Raw genomic sequence first — 22,268 nt, 5'->3', positions numbered from 1 at the left:
TTTTCTAATTCGAGATTTTTCACTTTCGATAATTTTCAGATTCAACATTTTTTACTTTCAATAATTTTTAGATTCAACCTATTTTACTTTCAATAATTTTCTAAGCCAAGATTTTTCACTTTCGATAATTTTCAGATTCAACATTTTTTACTTTCGATAATTTTTAGATTCAACCTTTTTTACTTTCAATAATTTTCTAATTCGAGATTTTTCACTTTCGATAATTTTCAGATTCAACATTTTTTACTTTCAATAATTTTTAGATTCAACCTTTTTTACTTTCAATAATTTTCTAATTCGAGATTTTTCACTTTCGATAATTTTCAGATTCAACATTTTTTACTTTCAGTAATTTTCAAATTCAAATATTTTTAATTTTAATAATTTTCAAATTCAACATTTTGTACCTTCAGTAATTCTCAAATTCAAAATTTTTTACTCTCAATAATTTTCAAATTCAAAATTTGAAATTTTCAGACTTTCACATTTCAGATTTCAAATTTTCATTGACTTCGTAGTTTGTAATTTCAAATTTTCAGTGACTTTCATATTTAAGTCTTGAAATTTTCAGTGACTTCAAGTTTCACTTTTCAAATTCGAGATTTTAAATTTTCAATGACTTCCAAGTTTGCAATTTTAAATTTTCAATGACTTCCAAGTTTACAATTTTAAATTTTCATTGACTTCCAAGTTTGCAACTTTAAATTTTCAATAACTTCCAAGTTTGCAATTTTAAATTTTCACAGACTTTCTAATTCATCATTTCAATTTCTTCAATGTCTTTTAAGTTCATAATTTCAAATTTTCAATAATTGTCAAATTAAAGAATAAAAATTTTCAATCGCCTTCAAATTTTTAAATTTTTAATTCCGAGATTTCCATTTAAAATCACCTTGAACTACCCTCGTTAAACGTATACTTTTAAACGGGAGATAAAGTGGAAAATTAAAGAAGTACTGAAGCATCAACAAACACGTACAACCTTCATTTTAATATGACAGACATTTTGACAAAAGCAGAAACCATTTTGACTGGTTTATAGTTCCAGTGTTAATTTACTTTTTATTATAGGTGCCAGAGAAGAAGGGGGGTTTTCTCGATCAAAACACCACTTCCTTAAGAGATTAGTGTAATTAGCAAACGAATTGATTGGATTAATTAAACTTGAGAGAAAATTAAAGAGGAAAGTGTGAAGAAGAATTGAAGAGTAAAGAATTCAGTAACGTAAAGAAAATAGCTATTTGATAAACAATTTTTTTTACGAATATTCGTTAATAAAATTGATACTTTTAATGGACTCATGTTGAAATCATTGTGTTTAAGATAAAAAATCATGGTTTTAAAATCAAGGTTATAATGAAAAGTAATAAAAAATTAAAGGTTATGAAATATATAACAAGTCAAGGTTTCAAAATTGATCAAAAATCAAAAACTCTCAGAAAGTTTTTCAAATCAAACAAAAATCAGGGTTTAAAAATTGATTAAACATGGAAGTTTTAAAATCGATAAAAAATCAAGGTCATAAAATATACAGGTCAAGGTTCCAAAATCGATCAAAAATTAAAAGCCCTCAAAAAGTTTTTAAAATTGAACGAAAATCAAGGTTTTAAAATTGATCAAACATGGCGGTTTTAAAATCGATAAAAAGTCAAGGTCATAAAATGTACAAGTCAAGGTTTCAAAATTGATCGAAAACCTTCAAAAAATTTTTAAAATCGAGCAAAAATCAGGGTTTTAAAATTGACCAAACACAAAGGTTCTCAAATCGATAAAAAATCAAGGTCATCAAACGTGCAAGTCAAGGTCTCAAAATTGATCAAAAATCGAAAACCCTCAAAAAAGTTCTAAAATCGAACAGAAATCTTTTTAAAATTGATCAAACACGGGTTCAAAATCGATCAAAAATCGAGGTGTCAGAATCGATCAAAAATCAAAGTTTCAAACCCAATAAAAAATCAAGGTCTTAAATTCTATCAAAAATGAAGATTTTAAAATCGGTAAATGTAGTGTAAAAGTATGTAAATAAGTATAAAGATCGGTAAATAATCAAGTTGTTAAAATGCATAAAAAATCGCGGTATAAAAAGAGATCGAAACTCTCGGTGCAAGAATCGAACGAAGCGAAAAGAGCGGTCGGAGCACGTAGGAGATTTAGCTCGCTCCATTATCGAATAATTTATGGAGACGAAGCTGTCGCTCGCCGAAAGCTGGAATCGCGATACGGTGGGCGCATCGAGCGTGAACAGCGCCGTAGAGAATCGCGAAGGGATCGATTCCCTAGTACCAAGGGATCCCCGCCAAACCACCCTCTTCGCCCCGCTCGAGGTCGCGCGACGACCTGCAACGGCGAATCGACAGCGAATAGCCCCATCCAATTCCTTTTTTCGATCCCAAAAAATATTCCAAAAGTCCACATTCATCCACGAAACTTTACCAAGGGATCCCCGCCAAACCGCCCTCTTTTCCCCGCTCGAGGTCGCGCGACGACCTGCAACGGCGAATCGCGAACGCCCCTTTTTTCGATCCAAAAAAATAGTTCAAACTCCACATTCATCCACGAAACTTTAAAAAGACACTCACGGACAAAGATGTTGCTCATCAGGGTGGCAGGCAGGCAGAACACGATGACGAGGACGTCGGCTACCGCGAGGTTGACGATGAAGAAGTTCGTGACGGTCCTCATCCGCGGCGACCGGTACACAACCGCGATGACGAAACTGTTCCCGATCAGTCCGACCACGAAGACGAGGACGTAGGCGACACAGTACACCGCCGACATGGCCATACTGTGCCTGTACAATCGGTCAGGTATCTGTTCGGCGGTGGACAGGTTGTCGGTTTTGCTGGCGTTCAGAAGGCCTCCGTGCTCGTCCATGGAGGTCCTCGGGCTGGTGGTGATCGCCTCTGCGATCAGGTTGTTCAGATAGTCACCCAGGTCGTTCCTCATCTGCAGTAGGGTGCCGGTCGCGGGCTGCACCGGGGACACGGTCGTGGTCTGAACATTTCCGTTGTTGCTTCTACGACGCGTGTCGACGTCGAACTCCTCGGAGTCCGGCAGACGCAGGGAAGCCATCTCCAGGAGCGGAGACGGTGGCTGCAGCATCGGGAACTTGATCGGGAACCGTTGGATCGACGTTGTTTCGACCATCGGCCGTCCTCGATTGCGTCCCCGTCTTCTTGGTTGTACTGACGCCCCGCGTCGTCGTGTCGACGACCTTAACCCGCCCCGACCGTTTCGATCCTCCCCTGTGTCGATCCTCGCTTGGACACTGGACTAACTGCTCGCGGACGGAAATCCCTGTTGGGATAGCTGCTCCAGGAAGTAGGGAGAGACGCGTGGTCGTGTGGAGTTCGATGCTCCGACAGTCAACTAACACGTGCACTGCAGCCCATCGAGTTCGATTGCATCCCCTCGTGGGCAGGCTGTCCCGTACGTCGGGGAACACTTGGTTTTTTTTTTGAAGTCCACGGAAGGAGGGTGAACGAGGGTGCGACGGGAGGTGGGATCTGAGGAACGTTTTTTTGTCGGGACACGCGATGTTTCCGAGGTTTGTCCACGAAAAGGTGTCCCGGCCGAGTGCTGGGAGACTAATGAGCTTGCTTTAGAAGACGACTGCGAACTGCCGCCGGATGCAACCGAAGCGGCGAGCTGTCTGGCGACGCGCGACCACTGCGCAAGCGTTACATCCACCGGCACATGTACCCGCATGCGATGTATGCGCGATCGTAGGAACCGTGGGGTACGAAGCAGGGATACGAAGGGTATTGTTATTTTCTGGAAAATCAACCGGATAACGGGTGTGACATGTGGAGGCTATTTTCTAAACGTTTTGCTTTGGGTTTATTTACTTGGGGAGATTAGGGTTTAATGATATTGGCGTTATGTGATTGTATGTACTGAGGATTTAGGCATATTCTGATGATATAGTTAGATTGTTAATCAATTAAGATATTAATGATATGGGTATATAGATCTACAGAACTGTAGAAGTATATAGTCATGTAGGTATAGGGGTATATAGGAGTCTGGGTCTAGGGAGGATCCAGGGACACGTTGTGATGAGCTTGGAATCTGAAGATCTAGGAATCTAGGAATCTGGGTATCAAGGAATATAGGATCTAGGAAGCTAGGAACCTGTGTATGGATCTATGGATATTGAGGTTTGGCAGTTTAGGAATTTATGGACATTTGGATATGTAAATTTGGAGTGGGTTAAACAAATGATATGATGAGAGTGCAACTAAATATAATAGTCAGGTGAGATATATAAATAGTCATGTGTGGTCAGATGGCAAATTAGAGAAATAATAAAATAATAGTATTGTTGTATAGTTTTATAGTATAATAGTGACATGGTAGTATAGTTGCATATTGTAGGATTGTACAGAGTAGAATATAGAAAATACATAATAGTCAGTAGTTAAATAGTTAAATGGTCAAATAGTTAAATAGCTAAATACTTGAATAATTAAATAGTTGAATAGTTGAATGGTTGAATAGTTGAATAGTTGAATAGTTGAATAGTTGAATAGTTGAATAGTTGACTAGTTGATTACTTGAATAGTTGAATAGTTGAATAGTTGAATAGTTGAATAGTTGAATAGTTGAATAGTTGAATAGTTGAATAGTTGAATAGTTGAATAGTTGAATAGTTGAATAGTTGAATAGTTGAATAGTTGAATAGTTGAATAGTTGAATAGTTTAATAGTTGAATAGTTGAATAGTTGAATAGTTGGATAGTTGGATAGTTGGATAGTTGAATAGTTGAATAGTTGAATAGTTGAATAGTTGAATAGTTGAATAGTTGAATAGTTGAATGGTTGACTAGTTGACTAGTTGATTACTTGAATAGTTGAATAGTTGAATAGTTGAATAATTGAGTAGTTGAATAGTTCAATAGTTGAATAATTGAATAGTTGAATAGTTAAATAGTTGAATAGTGAAATAGCTAAATAGTGAAATAGTTAAATAGTTAAATAGTGAAATAACTAAATACTAAAATAGCTAAATGGTGAAATAGCTAAATAGTTAAGTAGTAAATATTAGAAAATAGTTGTAAATAGTAGTGAATAGTGAAATAATTAGATAGTAAATAGTAGATAGTATTAAATTGTTAAATAGTTGAATACTAAATACTAGATAGTAGTAATAGTAAATAATGGTATCCTAATATACTAAAATAAACTACCAAAAATATAAAAATAATAAACCAGAAAATTGATAAAACAGTCACCTAAATAATAACTAAACAAATTAAAATAATAAAGTACTCAAACAGTCGAATAACAAACTTGAAAATAAAAAATTAATTTTCCGCAATAACAAAAAATCAAAAATACCCTAAACATAAAATCTTGATCTCTGATATTTTCACGTTGTTTCACAGATGTACCACCTACGTTTTCAATATCCTTACGTTGACTGTTACAAACAGTTCGAGGTAACCATGTGCCAACACTCGTGGCGATCTTCCGTATGGTGAAAATAATGAAAGGTATCGATAAAAAGGTCAACGGGGAAAAAAGTAGATTAGATACAGCCGAAGTTTTCGCGATTGCCAAACGTTTTCCTCGTGAACGCCCACGATCAGCTCCGTAATTCGGTTTCGGCGAAGCAACTTCATCCGAGTTTTCGACGCGTTGGGATTCCCTAAGGAGATTTTCATCGAATTAAGGGTCCGTGATAATAATGGACGCTTCGATCCTTGAATTCTTTTTCCGCTATTGATGATTGTACATTAGTCTCTACCGAAAGAAGTATTGCCACCCAATTGGCGCGAGGATAATAGAATTAGACACTTTTATTTCTTTCAACTTCCTAATTATTTAATTATGAAGGTATCGAGTTTCGAAGTTTTTTTATTTCCAAATTTTTTAATGAAGTTTGCTCATTTTTATTTTTGAGGATTTCTAGATTTACAGATTTATAGATTTATGGATTTCTAGAGTCATCAATTTTTCAATTTTTCAATTTTTCAATTCTTCAATTTTTCAATTTTTCAATTTTTCAATTTTTCAATTTTTCAATTTCTCAATTTTTCAATTTCTCAATTTCTCAATTTTTCAATTTTTCAATTTTCCAATTCTTCAATTCATCTATTCTTCAATTCTTCAATTCCTCAGTTCTTCAAATTTTCAATTTTTCAATTTTTCAATTCTTCAATTCTTCATTTCTTCAATTTTTCAATTCTTCAATTCTTCAATTCTTCAATTCTTCAATTCTTCAATTCTTCAATTCTCCAATTCTTCGATTCTTCAACTCTCCGATTCATCGATTCTTCAATTCTTCAATTATTCAATTCCAAAATTTGTCAAATTCCCAAAATAAAAATTTGAACTTTCATGCTCCCCTCAAGCCATTCCTTCCTAATCACCGACATGTCTCTAATTTCCTTTACATTCGTCTCTAACATCCTATCACATAATGAGCCATCGTTCGTATTGCTCTCTCCGAAATACGAGCAGACACTTTCCACAAATTCGAGACACTGCTCGACTTCCGTTTCGGTCGCCAGCTCGTTCGATCGTGCAATTTTAAGAGGCGCTTACAATAAGCTTTTATATTCAACGCCAGCTCCCGCTGCCCCTTCAACACGTAAAAAGCGACGAATGATTCCGCTTCCCGATTCTTGGACGTCCCTGGCTCTCTCCGAACTTCCGGCGAGTTGGTAATTCGTTTTCTACGACTCGTCGCGGATAGCTAACTCATTTTATTCGAGCGTCGAGTCGCAAGCTCCGAAAGATTTCGTTATAGTTCGACTGCCGCGGCGTCCGTGAAATATCTTGGCTTCCGTATTCGCTCATTTTTCAGGGAGCTTCCCTGTACTCGTCGTGGGTTGCGTTTCCTGCGCTTCTAGTGATTAATAATTATTAATAATTCTCGGCGGAATGGAGACGGAATAATGCTTCGCTTTAACGATCTTCGCGAGTGGCAATCAATTTGCACTTTGGAGAAATATTTCTTGATGTAATGTGCACTATTTGCTAATTGACTGTGGAAATTTATTATATTCTTTTCACGAAATACGATTTCCATTTTCTGTGATATACATATAACTTTTTAGTTTCTTGATTTTTATTGCAGTTTATCAATTTTCAATTTCGATGCTTGTACCTCTTCAGTACGTATGGTTTATACTGTCACTTCCGGAATAGTAGTGGGGTAATATGATAGTATAGTAGTAAAATAATGTAGTACATGGTGGAATGTATAGTCATATTGCAGTGGTACAACAATAATAGTACTAGTAAGGTGGTATCATAACATAGTGGTACAATATTTAAGCATTATAGTGGTACCATAATACAGTAGTGAAGTACGATAGTAGGATTCTAGCGTACTGGTATAGTAGCATATTAGTATAGTACCTTAGTAGCATAGTAGTATACCAGTATAGTAGTGCAGCAGCACAGTACTATGGTAGTACAGCAGTATAGTAGTATAGTAGTATAGTAGTATAGTAGTACAGTAGCATAATAGTATAGTAGTATAGCAGTATAGTAGTATAGTAGTATAGTAGCATAGTAGCATAGTTGTATAGTAGTATAGTAGTGTAGTAGTATAGTAGTATAGTAGCATAGTAGCATAGTAGTATAGTAGTATAGTAGTATAGTAGTGTAGTAGTATAGTAGTATAGTAGTATAGTAGTATAGTAGTATAGTAGTATAGTAGTATAGTAGTATAGTAGTATAGTAGTATAGTAGTATAGTGGCATTGTAGTATAGTAGTATAGTAGTACAGTTGTGTAGTGCTGTCGTGGTATAGTGGTGTAGTGATATAGTAGCATAGTAGCATGGTGGTATAGTAGTATGATAGCATGGTGATACAGTGATATAGCAGCATGGTAAAGTAGTAATATGGTCTAATCTTACCATAGCAAAGATGAGATGTATAGTAACTGTGGTATATAATAAGCTTAGTGAAGGAGAATATAATAGTTGTGTTACAGTGAGATACCTGTATAGTAGAATAGTGAAATATTAAAATAATACAATACTACAATAGTGAAATAGTGAAACTGTTAAGCAGTGAAACAGTTAAAATAGTGAAATAATGAAATAGTGGAATAGTGAAATAGTGAAATAGCGAAATAATGCAATAGTGAAACTGTGAGATTGTGAAATAGTAAAGTAGTAGAATTGTGGAATAGTGGAATAGTGAAATTGTAAAGTAATGGAATAATGAAATAGTGAAACAGTGCAATAGTGAAACTGTGAAATAGTGAAACAGTTGAATGGTGGAATAGGGGAATAGTAGAATAGTGAAATAGTAAAGTAATGGAATAATGAAATAGTGAAACTGTGCAATAGTGAAACTATGAAATAGTGAAATAGTAAAATAGTAAAATAGTAAAATAGTAAAATAGTAAAATAGTAAAATAGTAAAATAGTAAAATAGTAAAATAGTAAAATAGTAAAATAGTAAAATAGTAAAATAGTAAAATAGTAAAATAGTAAAATAGTAAAATAGTAAAATAGTAAAATAGTAAAATAGTAAAATAGTAAAATAGTAAAATAGTAAAATAGTAAAATAGTAAAATAGTAAAATAGTAAAATAGTAAAATAGTTGAATACTGGAATAGTGGAATAGTGGAATGGTGGAATGGTGGAATGCTGGAATAGTAAAATAGTAAAATAGTAAAATGGTGAAACAGTGCAATAGTGCAATAGTGCAATAGCGAAATTAGAAGATAGTGAAATAGTAAAATAGTGAAGTAGTGGAATAGTGAAATACTGAAATGGTGAAATAGTGAAATAGTGAAATAGTGAAATAGTGAAATAGTGCAATAGTAAAATAATGAAATAGTGAAACAGTGAAATAGTACTACAGTATTACAGATCGCAAAAGTTCTTCCTTTCCACCAACAACAAATCCGAAATATCTCTCCCATATTTCAACCCCCACCAAAATCGTTACCAACATATTGAAACCGTGCTTCAACCAACCTTATCGCACAGACGCACCTCTCTGCCCAATCGAAAGTAAAACAACCGGCGAAATATCAACGGCCCCTAAAAACTTTCCCAAACACCCAAAACCGATACAAAGTCCAGCCGATTTACATAATACTCTTTCGGAAACTTTCGTCGCGAACGCAAATCAAACACCCTTGATCATCCACCGGTTTCGATACAGGAAAATTGTTCTCGAATTTCTGCTCGATCGCGAGCCAATAAAAATCCGTCTCCAACGAGAAAACGTTCGAATTGAATTTGGCACAAGCGGCCTCCTAATCGATCGAACGGTTCCGCTCAAGGATCCTCCATTTTTCGGCGAAACAGGACACAGGAAGGATTTCCTATGAGAAGTCGAACTGCGTTTCACTCCTGGAAAATACGCAGGATCGATCAGGAGGCACGTGCTGGCGAAATGTTCGGCCGACTGAAAGTAAAAGCCCGCATTGCAGGGAAGCTTGTGCAGCTTCGAATGAATCTCTTCTATATCGCTGTTCTTCCGTTATAATTATTCGTTGTTAATGGTGGATTCGAGGATTTTATCGGGGTTAACGTTCGGGTTGTTGCGGGGAGCGTGAAATGGAGGTGTCTTGCTATATGGCCGTGCGATGTTGGGAAGGAAAATAGAAAGGACCATATATGCGGAACATCCTTTAAATTGAATTTCTGAATTTCTGAAGTTGTAGAGTTTTACATTTCTAGGATTCTAAATTCCCAGAATTCCAAATTCCTAGAATTCTAAATTCCCAGAATTTTAAATTATTGGAATTCTAAATTCCCAGAATTCCAAATTGCTAGAATTCTAAATTCCTAGAATTCTAAATTATTAGAATTCTAAATTCCCAGAATTCCAAATTGCTAGAATTCTAAATTCCTAGAATTCTAAATTATTAGAATTCTAAATTCCCAGAATTCCAAATTTCTAGAATTTTAAATTCCCAGAATTCCAAATTGCTAGAATTCCAAATTCCTGAAATTCCAAATTCCTAGAATTCTAAATTTCTAAATTTCTAAATTTCTAAATTTCAAATCACAAAAATTTTTAATTTGAAAATACAGTGTAAATTTCACAATACAAAAATCATAAAAATCCTTGAATTCAAAAATAAAAAATTTTGCAAATAAATATATTTGGTTACTTTACACTTATCAATAATCACGTGACTACATTACGATGATATGGCCCCCACTTTTTATTTGACACAGATGTTTTTACTGTCACGTTTCAATCTCCCAAATTTGCCCAACGAAGAGGTTCAGGTCTATTAACAACTTTGTTTTCGCACGGTTTGTACATACGTGCACATCAAGATGTTATGTCAGTAAATATGTAAGAAGGGAACGGATCTTGAGCCGGAAATAGCGAAGTCTCTAGGTCAGCGACTATTTTCTTCGCACTCTTAGCTACCGGGACATAAATTTCTATTTTTTTCCTGCAAACATCATAAAGCTTTATGGTTTACTTAACATAGTACCTATTACAAGTGTTTTTACTAGTTATTATGGTTATATTATTGGATCGAATGGTTGTGATGTCTATATTGCTTATATTGCATATATTACATATATTGCTTCTATTGCTTATTTTACCTATATTACTTATATTGCATATATTTCTTACATTGCTTATATTGCATATATTGCATATATTGCATATATTGCATATATTGCATATATTGCATATATTGCATATATTGCATATATTGCCTATATTGCATATATTGCCTATATTGCATATATTGCATATATTGCTTCTATTGCTTATTTTACCTATATTACTTATATTGCATATATTTCTGACATTGCTTATATTGCATATATTGCATATATTGCCTATATTGCTTCTATTGCTTATTTTACTTATATTGCTTATATTGCTTATATTACTTACATTGTATACACTGCATACATTGCATATATTATCTATATTGCCTATGTTGCATATATTGAATATATTGCGTATATTGCATATAAAATTTTTTTAGAAAAAATTTTAAACGAAAATCATTTTTTTTTTTGTGTCACCTTATATGGCAACATAACAAGCGTTCGCTTCACTTTTTATTTAAACATACATTTGCACCAAATGTTGATCGTTAAATATCGACCAACTTTTCCTCTTTATTATCAACTCCTCCCTGTTTACTAATTTGCAAATTTAATTTATCGATATTTTTAACGAGTTCAACACTGACATCAGATCTTTAACTAGACGATGTTTTGTAATATCGCGAGGTTTTCCTTATTCTATTTGAACAACTGTTATTTGTACGCGTTGTTATGAAATCTGTTTCATGCACTTGAAAAAGTTTCATGTTTGTTTGAACGAAGCGATGAAACGTTCGCATATTATTTCACGCGTATTTTTTAATTTTCAAATTATTAAAGCTGCGAGTTTTGGAATTCGACGACGTTGAAATCGTAACATTTTCAGATTTTCAAGTTTATAAATTTGGGAGTTGAGTTCACAAATTTCAAAAATTTTGAGGTTAGGAATTTCAAGTTTGCTCATTTCAGAATTTTATTAATTTGCAGATTAATCGAAGAAACTTAGAAAAACTGGAATTTCAAATTTTCCATTTCAGTGTCAATCTTCATGTGACTAAATCTACAATAACCACCTGCTTTATCATCCCCTCCATATAAAACAATCCACCAAAGGTACTTCTGATCACGTAGAACCGTTTGATCGCGGAAGCTGCTTTCAATTTCCTTAACAGATCTTATCACCCACTAGCAAGGTTTTCATTTCTGCACGTGCGACAACAGCTTTATTTCTTTTCCGGTTAAGGTCTTCTATTGTCCATCCTCTTAATTCCTCATACACAGAATCAGCCTTCTAAATATAGAATCTAATAGGGAAACAATTATTAAAAATATAGAAAATATTAGAGCTCAAAGAATATCTTCAAGATAAAAAATATTATAATGTCATCTTACAAAAAAATATCAGTAATAAAGGAAATTATGCAGAAGATATAGAGGAATTATTATTAAGATATTTAATAACTTTTCCAAATATCTAAGTTTACAAATCTTCAAATTTCCAATTTTTCAATTTTTCAATTTTTCAATTTTTCAATTTTTTCAATTTTTCAATTTTTCAATTTTTCAATTTTTCGATTTTTCGATTTTTCGATTTCTCGATTTCTCAATTCTCTCAATTCTCTCAATTCTTCCAATTGTCTCAATTGTCTCAATTCTTTCAATTGTCTCAATTGTCTCAATTATCTCAATTGTCTCACTTCTGTAAATTTTGTCAGTTCGGTCAATTCTATTAATTCTGTCAATTCTGTCAATTCTGTCAATTCTGTCAATTCTGTCAATTCTGTCAATTCTGTCAAATTCTGTCAATTCTTTCAATTCTTTCAATTCTGTCAATTCTGTCAATTCTGTCAATTCTGTCAATTCTATTAAATCTGTGAATTCCTCAATTCTTCAATTCTTCAAGTATTCAATTATTCAATTATTCAAATATGAATTAAAGATTTAATTAGAATTAATAAATATCTAAGAAAATTTGTATTTGCCTTGATTTTTCTTTGTTTGCTCCTTTTCTTGTCTCTATAAAACCATGAGTCCCAACATTGCTATAATCGGCCCTGTTTTGTTTTCACTTTCATCGTACCATACAATTAATTTCTTTTTAATCTTATACATATGTTCATAATTAGGTGATGTTTTAACAGCTTTCAAACATGTAAAAATTTACTTTATTCTTCTGTATGAAATTTTATCAACTTCATAAAGAATATTCGTGTTTAATCTTTGATAAAACTTCATTTATGGCAAATTTGTAGCCGCGTTCGGTTTACTGAATATTTTCATCATTTCTTTGGATAAATTATCCTTGTTATGAAATTGATTCTTCGGTCATTTTGATGTTTAAAGACTGGAGAAAATTGTTTTCAAGACAATTAATGATTAATGATAGAATATTCCCATAATTGTCTTCAACAAATTATCCCCGTTTCAATTTCCTGCTCGCAAGAGTAACATTATACGTATCTCTTTTCCATGTATATTCATATTTGTCCGTCATGGCAATCTTTTCCTTGATCGCCGAAAAAGCAGCCATGTTGAACGCTCTCGTCCTTCCTCGCTCGGAAGTTTTCAGTTTAATTAACGGATATGAGATACCAAATTGTGGACATATTCTATCTGGTATGGAATTATCGACGATGATGCGATTATCGTGGCAACTCAATTAAAATCTCGATTAGTTTCTCACACCCCTTCTTTCTGTCTTTCTCTCTCGCTCCCGGCGTCGCTGCGGATCTCGTCTTCTTTCTCTTAGCATATCACATCGTTCGGATTCTTGCTCGAGCAGAAAATTTTCGAAAATCCGTGAAGCTGCATCGTATGAAATTGTTACACGGATATTGATAGTAAATCCCGTCCGATAAATGGAAATATGGAAACGGAAATGTAGTTTATTAATTTCAGGATGTGGATGGGAAGGTATGCGGATAATGGCGGACGTTTAAGTAGCGGGTAAAAGAATACTGAATATTGGAATAGTAATATGAAATTTGTAATCTTACAAAAATTTGTAGGGTTGTGCATTTATGGATTTTTAGATACGTAATTTGTACACTTGTAAATTTGTGGATTTGGAAATTTGGAAATTTGGAAATTTGGAAATTTGGAAATTTGGAAATTTGGTAATTTGGAAATTTGGAAATGTAGAAATTTGGAAATTTGGAATTTTGGAAATGTGGAAATTTGGCAATTTGGTAATTTGGTACTTTGGTAATTTGGAAATTTGGAAATTTGGAAATTTGGAAATTTGGAATTTTGATAATTTGGAAATTTGGAAATTTAAAAATTTGGATATTTGGAAATTTGATAATTTGGAAACTTGGAAATTTGGGAATATGGAAATTTGGAAATTTGGTAATTTGGAAATTTGGAAATTTGGAAATTTGGAAATTTGGAAATTTGGAAATTTGGAAATTTGGAAATTTGGAATTTTAGAAATGTGGAAATTTGGTAATTTGGTAATTTGGAAATTTGGACATTTGGAAATTTGAACATTTGGAAATGTGGAAATTTGGAAATTTGAAAATTTGAAAATTTGGATATTTGGAAATTTGGAAATTGGAAATTGGAAATTTGGTAATTTGGAAATTTGGAAATTTGGGAATGTGGAAATTTGGAAATTTGGAAATTTGGAAATTTGGAAATTTGGAAATTTGGTAATTTGGAAATTTGGAAATTTGGTAATTTGGAAATTTGGAAATGTAGAAATTTGGAAATTTGGAATTTTGGAAATGTGGAAATTTGGCAATTTGGTAATTTGGTACTTTGGTAATTTGGAAATTTGGAATTTTGATAATTTGGAAATTTGGAAATTTAAAAATTTGGATATTTGGAAATTTGATAATTTGGAAACTTGGAAATTTGGGAATATGGAAATTTGGAAATTTGGTAATTTGGAAATTTGGAAATTTGGAAATTTGGAAATTTGGAAATTTGGAAATTTGGAAATTTGGAAATTTGGAATTTTAGAAATGTGGAAATTTGGTAATTTGGTAATTTGGAAATTTGGACATTTGGAAATTTGAACATTTGGAAATGTGGAAATTTGGAAATTTGAAAATTTGAAAATTTGGATATTTGGAAATTTGGAAATTGGAAATTGGAAATTTGGTAATTTGGAAATTTGGAAATTTGGGAATGTGGAAATTTGGAAATTTGGAAATTTGGAAATTTGGAAATTTGGAAATTTGGTAATTTGGAAATTTGGAAATGTAGAAATTTGGAAATTTGGAATTTTGGAAATGTGGAAATTTGGCAATTTGGTAATTTGGTACTTTGGTAATTTGGAAATTTGGAAATTTGGAAATTTGGAATTTTGATAATTTGGAAATTTGGAAATTTAAAAATTTGGATATTTGGAAATTTGATAATTTGGAAACTTGGAAATTTGGGAATGTGGAAATTTGGAAATTTGGTAATTTGGAAATTTGGAAATTTGGAAATTTGGAAATTTGGAAATTTGGAAATTTGGAAATTTGGAATTTTAGAAATGTGGAAATTTGGTAATTTGGTAATTTGGAAATTTGGACATTTGGAAATTTGAACATTTGGAAATGTGGAAATTTGGAAATTTGAAAATTTGAAAATTTGGATATTTGGAAATTTGGAAATTGGAAATTGGAAATTTGGTAATTTGGAAATTTGGAAATTTGGGAATGTGGAAATTTGGAAATTTGGAAATTTGGAAGTTTGGAAATTTGGAAATTTGGAAATTTGGAAATTTGGAATTTTAGAAATGTGGAAATTTGGTAATTTGGTAATTTGGTAATTTGGAAATTTGGACATTTGGAAATTTGAACATTTGGAAATGTGGAAATTTGGAAATTCGAAAATTTGGATATTTGGAAATTTGAAAATTTAGAAATTTGGAAATTTGTCAATCTGTCAATTTGTGAATTTTTAGATGCCTAAATACGTAGAATTCCAAATTTCTAGATTTCAAAGTTACTGGATTTTTTAGTTTTTTAATTCTTCAATTCTACAATTCCTAAATTCTTCAATCCTTCAATTGTCAATTCTTAATAGTGAAGTTTAAGTGCTGAGGAAGTACAGTAGGCTCGCCTTATATTGCCACTGGGGGTGTAGAAGCCAAGTTCTGCATACTGGCAATATAGTAAGAGATTCTTTAACAATTGACAATTTGAAAAATTGACAATTTTTCTAACTTAAAAATTTCTGAATTTTAATAATTACATAAAAGAATCTCTCACTATATTACCAATTTCTAGAACTTGCCTTCTACATCCCCACTGGCAATATAACGCGAGCCTACTGTACTTCCTCAGCACTTAAACCTCGGTATTAAGCCATAGACGTCCTTGTCAACAATTTCAACGTAATTTTCTCTACTTCACGAGTTGTCCTCGAGAAGAATGTGGCGATTATTCACGATTTCGTGGCGTCGTTAATTACTCGATCGAGGCGTTGGACCGAAGATGATCGTGCCTGTGAATGTTAATTAACCCATCGGATTGAATCGATTGCTTTCCATTTGAATTTCGTGGGTTTCGAGGATTCCCTGGACGGAATCGAAGACTTCTATTATTGCGATTGGAAGAAATTACGCGGAAATCTGCTCAAAGTTCAATCTCGTGCTTCTTCACCGAACAAGGACTTCATTTTCTTGCATGTTTCCGCGATTCTTTTAAATTCTGGTTGATTTTGTCGCGTTAACATGTCAGTCTCTATTTCTTTTTGTCTACTTTCGTATCAAAAATATACTTTTGTATTAAAACTTTCAAAAATCAGTCATTCCAAAATTAAACATCTAATTCCCCACAAATTAAAAAATGCAAAATTTCAAATTTATCACCAGCACAAAACACCACTAGTCTTCAACTTTAACTAGTCCCCAAATCTCCCTATCTCTTCAATTATCAATAAAAAAAAAATAAAAAATAGTACTGCAAAAATAAACCAAATTCGCAGAATGTTCAACCACGAATATTCCTCATAAATCACAAATTGTCCGCGATAAATTTCGCGCAGAGAAAGATGGTGTCTGGATCTGGCGGATTTTGCGAGAACATTGTACGTCTCATTGACTAGAAAAATATCCATCGTTCAGGTTCGATCGAGGAAGTTCAGGTGACTCCCTGGAGTTCGTTTAAGCCGGCCGCAAGAACTCGATAGCTCGACATGGACCAACACGTCGGCGAAGACGGTGCTCGAAGATTTATGATCTCGATCGAGCTTTTCTTGCGTTTGCTATCGCTTACCATCAAACATTACATGACAGGGTCACGTGTAGATACGGGATCAAGTTCAATATGTACTCTCAAATCTGACGGGCGAGTCAAAAACGAAGGTTTCGGTTGAAGGTTAAGGATGGTATTGAACGTATATGGAGGGTTAAGGTTATGGCTTTTTGTTTGGGGTTGGAATACACTTATGCAGTATAATATCAATGATATACATGTACATGGTTAGATTAAGAGATGTGATTAGATTAGGTAGATGTAATTTGTAATATTTACGCGGAGTCGGTTGAAAGAAAATGGCGATATAGGGCGAGTGATCATTCGTTTATTCAGATGGAAAGTGCCAAGTGTTGTTGGAGTCGAAATTGGGGGATTTTCTGATTTTTAACTTGACAATTTGTGAATTGTGGAGTTATGAAAATTGTGGAATTGTGGAATTGTGGAATTGTGGAATTGTGGAATTGTGGAATTGTGGAATTCTGAAATTGTAGAATTGTGGAATTGCGGAATTATGGAATTATGAAATTGTAGAATTTTGGAACTATGCAAATTGGGAATTGTGGAAATTGGGAACTGTAGAATTTAGGAATTTAGGAATTTAGGAATTTAGGAATTTAGGAATTATGGAATTATGGAATTTGGGAATCGTGGAATTTGGAAACTGTGGAATTTGGGAATTGTGGAATTTGGGAATTGTGGAATTTGGGAATTGTGGAATTTGCGGATTGTGGAATTTGGGAATTGTGAAATTTGGGAATTGTGGAATTTGGGAATTGTGGAAATTGGGAATTTGGGAATTTGGGAATTTGGGAATTTGGGAATTTTGGAATTTGGGAATTGTGGAATTTGGGAATTGTGGAATTTGGAAACTGTGGAATTTGGGAATTGTGGAATTTGGGAATTGTGGAGTTTGCGAATTGTCGAATTTGGGAATTGTGGAATTTGAGAATTATGGAATTTGGGAATTGTGAAATTTGGGAATTGTGGAATTTGAGAATTATGGAATTTGGGAATTGTGGAATTTGGGAATTTGGGAATTTGAGAATTATGGAATTGTGAAATCGTGGAATTGTGGATTTGTGGAATTGTGGAGTTGTGGCATTGTGGAATTGTGAAATCGTGGAATTGTGGAATTGTGGAATTGTGAAATTGCAGAATTGTGAAATTGTGGAATTGTGCAATTATGCAATTTCTAAAATCTGAAAATTGAAAAATTGAAAAATTGAAAAATTGAAGAATTGAAAAATTGAAGAATTGAAAAATTGAAGAATTGAAAAATTGAAGAATTGAAAAATTGAAGAATTGAAAAATTGGAAAATTGAAAAATTGAAAAATTGAAAAATTGAAAAATTGAAAAATTGAAAAATTGAAAAATTGAAAAATTGAAAAATTGAAAAATTGAAAAATTGAAAAATTGAAAAATGGAAGAATTGAAAAATTGAAAAATTGAAAAATTAAAAAATTGAAAAATTCCAAAATTGAAATATTGAAAAATTGAAAATTAAAATTTCCTAAAGGCCTCGAACCACAAAAATCACGTAAACGTACTAAATAGACAGTCCAAAATACAACAACAGTCCATTAAAAACAAAATAGCACGCCCCCATCTTCGACATCCAAGTTCGAGAAAATGAAACAGCAAAACATATATTACGTAACAGAAAATGAAATAGTAAAAACCTCCGATAGAAGTAAATAAATAAGTAAGAAAAAAAAGTAGTGCAGTTACTCTTTTAAAGCAAACAAAAGGCTTATACACCCAACAGTGGTCGGTGAAAAGCTCCTAACAAATTGTCTCTCTTAATCCCTTCTTTAGAATTCGTGGTGCAAGACAATGCTGGTATAAGACGATAAAAAATTCCGGATGAAACAAATACAATGGGGGATAATTTTCAGTGGAACACAGTGTCCTTCGATGAGCACGAAGATCATGGTCTGACGACCTTGTATACTTCGCGATTAGAAGACGATTAATTCCCGATGGAAAGAATCGTTCGCGAGAAACGCGTAATCTGGCGTTAAATTAAAATCGAAAAATTAAAATTGAAATTCTTCGGAAACTTTGCACTGTGGACAATCCACGCATTCTTGTAGTCGATATTGGAACAGATTACAAGAGACCTCGATACAAGTTTTTAGCGAGAGTTTTTCGTTCACGTTTGTAGTTTCAAATCGAACGTAGCAGTAAGACCCGAGGCATTACATTCTAGCGATTTTTGATTTGTTAGTCACGTGTGGTTGTCAGGTTAACCTTAGCAGTCTTTGTATTTTCTATTCATGTAGGTATTGCGTATTGCTTGCTCGCTTTGGGACTTCATACGTCATTTGCAGTTCTCCCCTCGAATTTTAGCTGAATGGAAAATACAGTGTTAAGCTCATCAATGTCACAAAAGTACGTCCACTCCGAGCTTTCGTAAAACGTAAAAATTCTTGAGGACACCCTGGAGTCATCGAATACTTCGGAAGCTGTGTCTGTATTTCGTCGCTGCTACAGATGTTTCTTTTTTATTTGCGCGAGCGCGCGTGTGACGTAGCTCCGTGAATTATGGAGGAACGTTGTGAATGAAAAATTGAACATATTCTACAGGCTTTGGCATTATCTTAACTTCGCCGCGACGAAAAAGGAGGATCGAAGCTTTCAAAGATTCGTCTGTTCGACTGCGAATGACAATCGAATTTATGGACTTTCTGTTAACCTCAAATATTTTACGCGCGTCGTGAAAATGTTAATCGATGAATGCGTCTTGTTCTAGACAGCCAATATTAATGACAAATCGCAACAATTACCGTCAATATTAATAATAAATGTAGGTCATTTTGTTAATATTCAAGATTAAATTTAATGTAACATCAGTGACATTTTGTGACACTATGTCATAAAAATGTATTACACTTTTCATGGTTCAAGGTCCTCCATTTTGATTTGCAATGAGCGATTACGGTACACAAAATGTCGGATACAATTTGATGGCGAATAAATATCGTTAATAAAACATGCGATATATCAATTTGAAGGTTAGGATTTTCTATATTAATATATCATGAACATTTTTAGTACAAAATGGGTGATCGTTAAATCACATATCTATAACCTCAAATCTACATATCTTCATACGTGTTACTATAAAGCATTTTATGCCACAAAAGATTTAACTGTTAGCGAACTTTATCACTTAAAGATGTCAACAGCAAACTTGAAACTTGAAATGACCATAAAGTAATTTCCCGCTCATCGACCCATACATACCTAATACATAGCCGCGGTTATAGATACTAATGCTTATACCCTGCCTCGATGAATGCGAAGATGGAATCGTAGTATCTATAAAAGGTCGAGGAACACACATGTCAGCGCACATAGATAACCGAACATAATGTATGTATGGCATACGTTCGTCTCTAGCATTATTGCACACCTTTAATTTCGCACCGTATAATCACGACCTGCATTCGCGAATAATAAAATTACTAGCCGACTGTGTAACCTGAGGAGGCGCACCGAGGACAATGAAACTTGGAGATTTGGGATTAGGGAGATTTGGGATTTGGGAGATTTGGGATTTGGGAGATTTGGGATTTGGGAGATTTGGGATTTGGGAAATTTGGGATTTGGGAGATTTGGGATTTGGGAGATTTGGGATTTGGGAGATTTGGGATTTGGGAGATTTGGGATTTGGGAGATTTGGGATTTGGGAGATTTGGGATTTGGGAGATTTGGGATTTGGGAGATTTGGGATTTGGGAGATTTGGGATTTGGGAGATTTGGGATTTGGGAGATTTGGGATTTGGGAGATTTGGGATTTGGGAGATTTGGGATTTGGGAGATTTGGGATTTGGGACGTGTGGGATTTGGGACGTGTGGGATTTGGGACGTGTGGGATTTGGGACGTGTGGGATTTGGGACGTGTGGAATTTGGGATATGTGGGATTTGGCATATGTGGAATTTGGGACTTGTGGAATTTGGCATATGTGGGATTTGGGATATGTGGGATTTGGGATATGTGGGATTTGGCATATGTGGAATTTGGGACATGTGGGATTTGGCATATGTGGGATTTGGCATATGTGCGATTTGGGATATGTGGGATTTGGGATATGTGGGATTTAGGATATGCGGGATTTGGCCTATGTGGAATTTGGGACATGTGGGAAGTGGCATATGTGGAATTTGGGACATCTGGAATTTGGGACATGTGGGATTTGGGATACTTATCTTGTAAATTTGATACTCTTAAATATTAAAGGCAGTCAAAAAGATTTAGAATCTCCATAAAACCTGTGCATATGCCAATGGCCAGTTCCCTCTCCCTATATTGCCATTTCCTTAAACAACGTCTATTCTCCACACCATACTACAAATCATCAACAGAATCTAACAAGACGTCCCTATTACATTAATATAATTACATGTCACTTAAATAACAATCGATTTAACGTGGATTTTGAATTTTATGCAATACTCAAACTGTCTATACACTAACTCGATAATGTAATTACATAAAAAGTTGGATAATTATCTAACCCTTTTATTTTCTCTCAACTTTCATATGCACCTGCCACATTGACCCTCCATTATTGCAAAGCAAATTCTACCGAACTTTTATAATTTCCCGAGACATTAAACCCGATGCAATCGTGCATTATAGATTTTAAACGTCGTCTATATTCTCCAAGAGACTCGCGACCTTGTCGCAATACATCAAACTCGTGCAATTTTATCCGAGCATACTCTTTCTACAAGCCATTTGCAACGATCGAATAGGTACGAGCGTTCATAATACACGAACGACGTTACAACACAGAAAAACATTCACCGTTGCCACAAATTGCTGACAATTTTCTTATAGAATCGTTTCCGTTTCACCTACTGCCCTCTTTCTCTACCTGTCGCCTTCGATTTAGGATATATAAATATTTTCTTTGTTTCCGAACTATCTAACTGCTGCCTTAAACAATCATTCGCGTTTGCAGCAGGTTGGGCGATAGGACGATGTGTGAGATTGACAATTAGGGAGTTGTTGTAAAAAATTAGGGTGACAAAAAATTGTGTTATATATGAGATAAAAAATGAGGAAATATCAGATAAAAGATTAGGTGATATGCAAGAAACATTGAGTTAGATTGTTTGAGGGTTCTGAAATAATTCATGTGTGATGATATCCACGTGTGCCATTTTGTACTAAATTTAATAAAGATCTAAAATGCTATGTTTTAAACTAACCTATCATGCACATATACCTAACCTCTCATATACATATACTTCCATTAAAATTAAAACTGGATGTCGTTATACATATATACATATGCATACATATATGTCGATTATATGTTCACATTACACACATGTTCTATACATTACATATGTACATTATTTTTATCATACACATATGTTACGCATATATTCTATAAACATTATCAGACTAATAATCAGATTAATTAATATCAGACCGCCATATAGACCTAACCTCAAATAATCGTACACTAGAGTTGTCCGAATATATTTCAATCGAACGAAAGTGTGCAAAGACAAACGAATATCCTCGAAGTATCTGTTGAATATTTTGCGGAAAT

At 33.8% G+C, this 22,268-nt stretch overlaps 1 protein-coding gene across 1 annotated transcript in view; it reads right to left on the bottom strand.

Moving 5' to 3' along the window:
* SIFR (SIFamide receptor) overlaps window positions 1-3,681 on the bottom strand; it is a 77,715-nt gene extending 74,034 nt beyond the window's left edge. The window contains exon 1 of the mRNA XM_003704098.3: window positions 2,580-3,681. Within this exon, the coding sequence (XP_003704146.2) occupies window positions 2,580-3,147 (568 nt within the window). The 5' untranslated portion in view covers window positions 3,148-3,681. The remainder of the gene's footprint in view (window positions 1-2,579) is intronic.
* Between the last annotated feature and the right edge of the window lie 18,587 nt (window positions 3,682-22,268).

The sequence above is a fragment of the Megachile rotundata genome, chromosome 13 (assembly GCF_050947335.1).
Source record: "Megachile rotundata isolate GNS110a chromosome 13, iyMegRotu1, whole genome shotgun sequence".
NCBI lineage: Eukaryota > Metazoa > Arthropoda > Insecta > Hymenoptera > Megachilidae > Megachile > Megachile rotundata.
The sequence above is the reverse complement of the archived record's forward strand: the minus strand, read 5'-3'. Positions and strand labels throughout refer to the sequence as shown.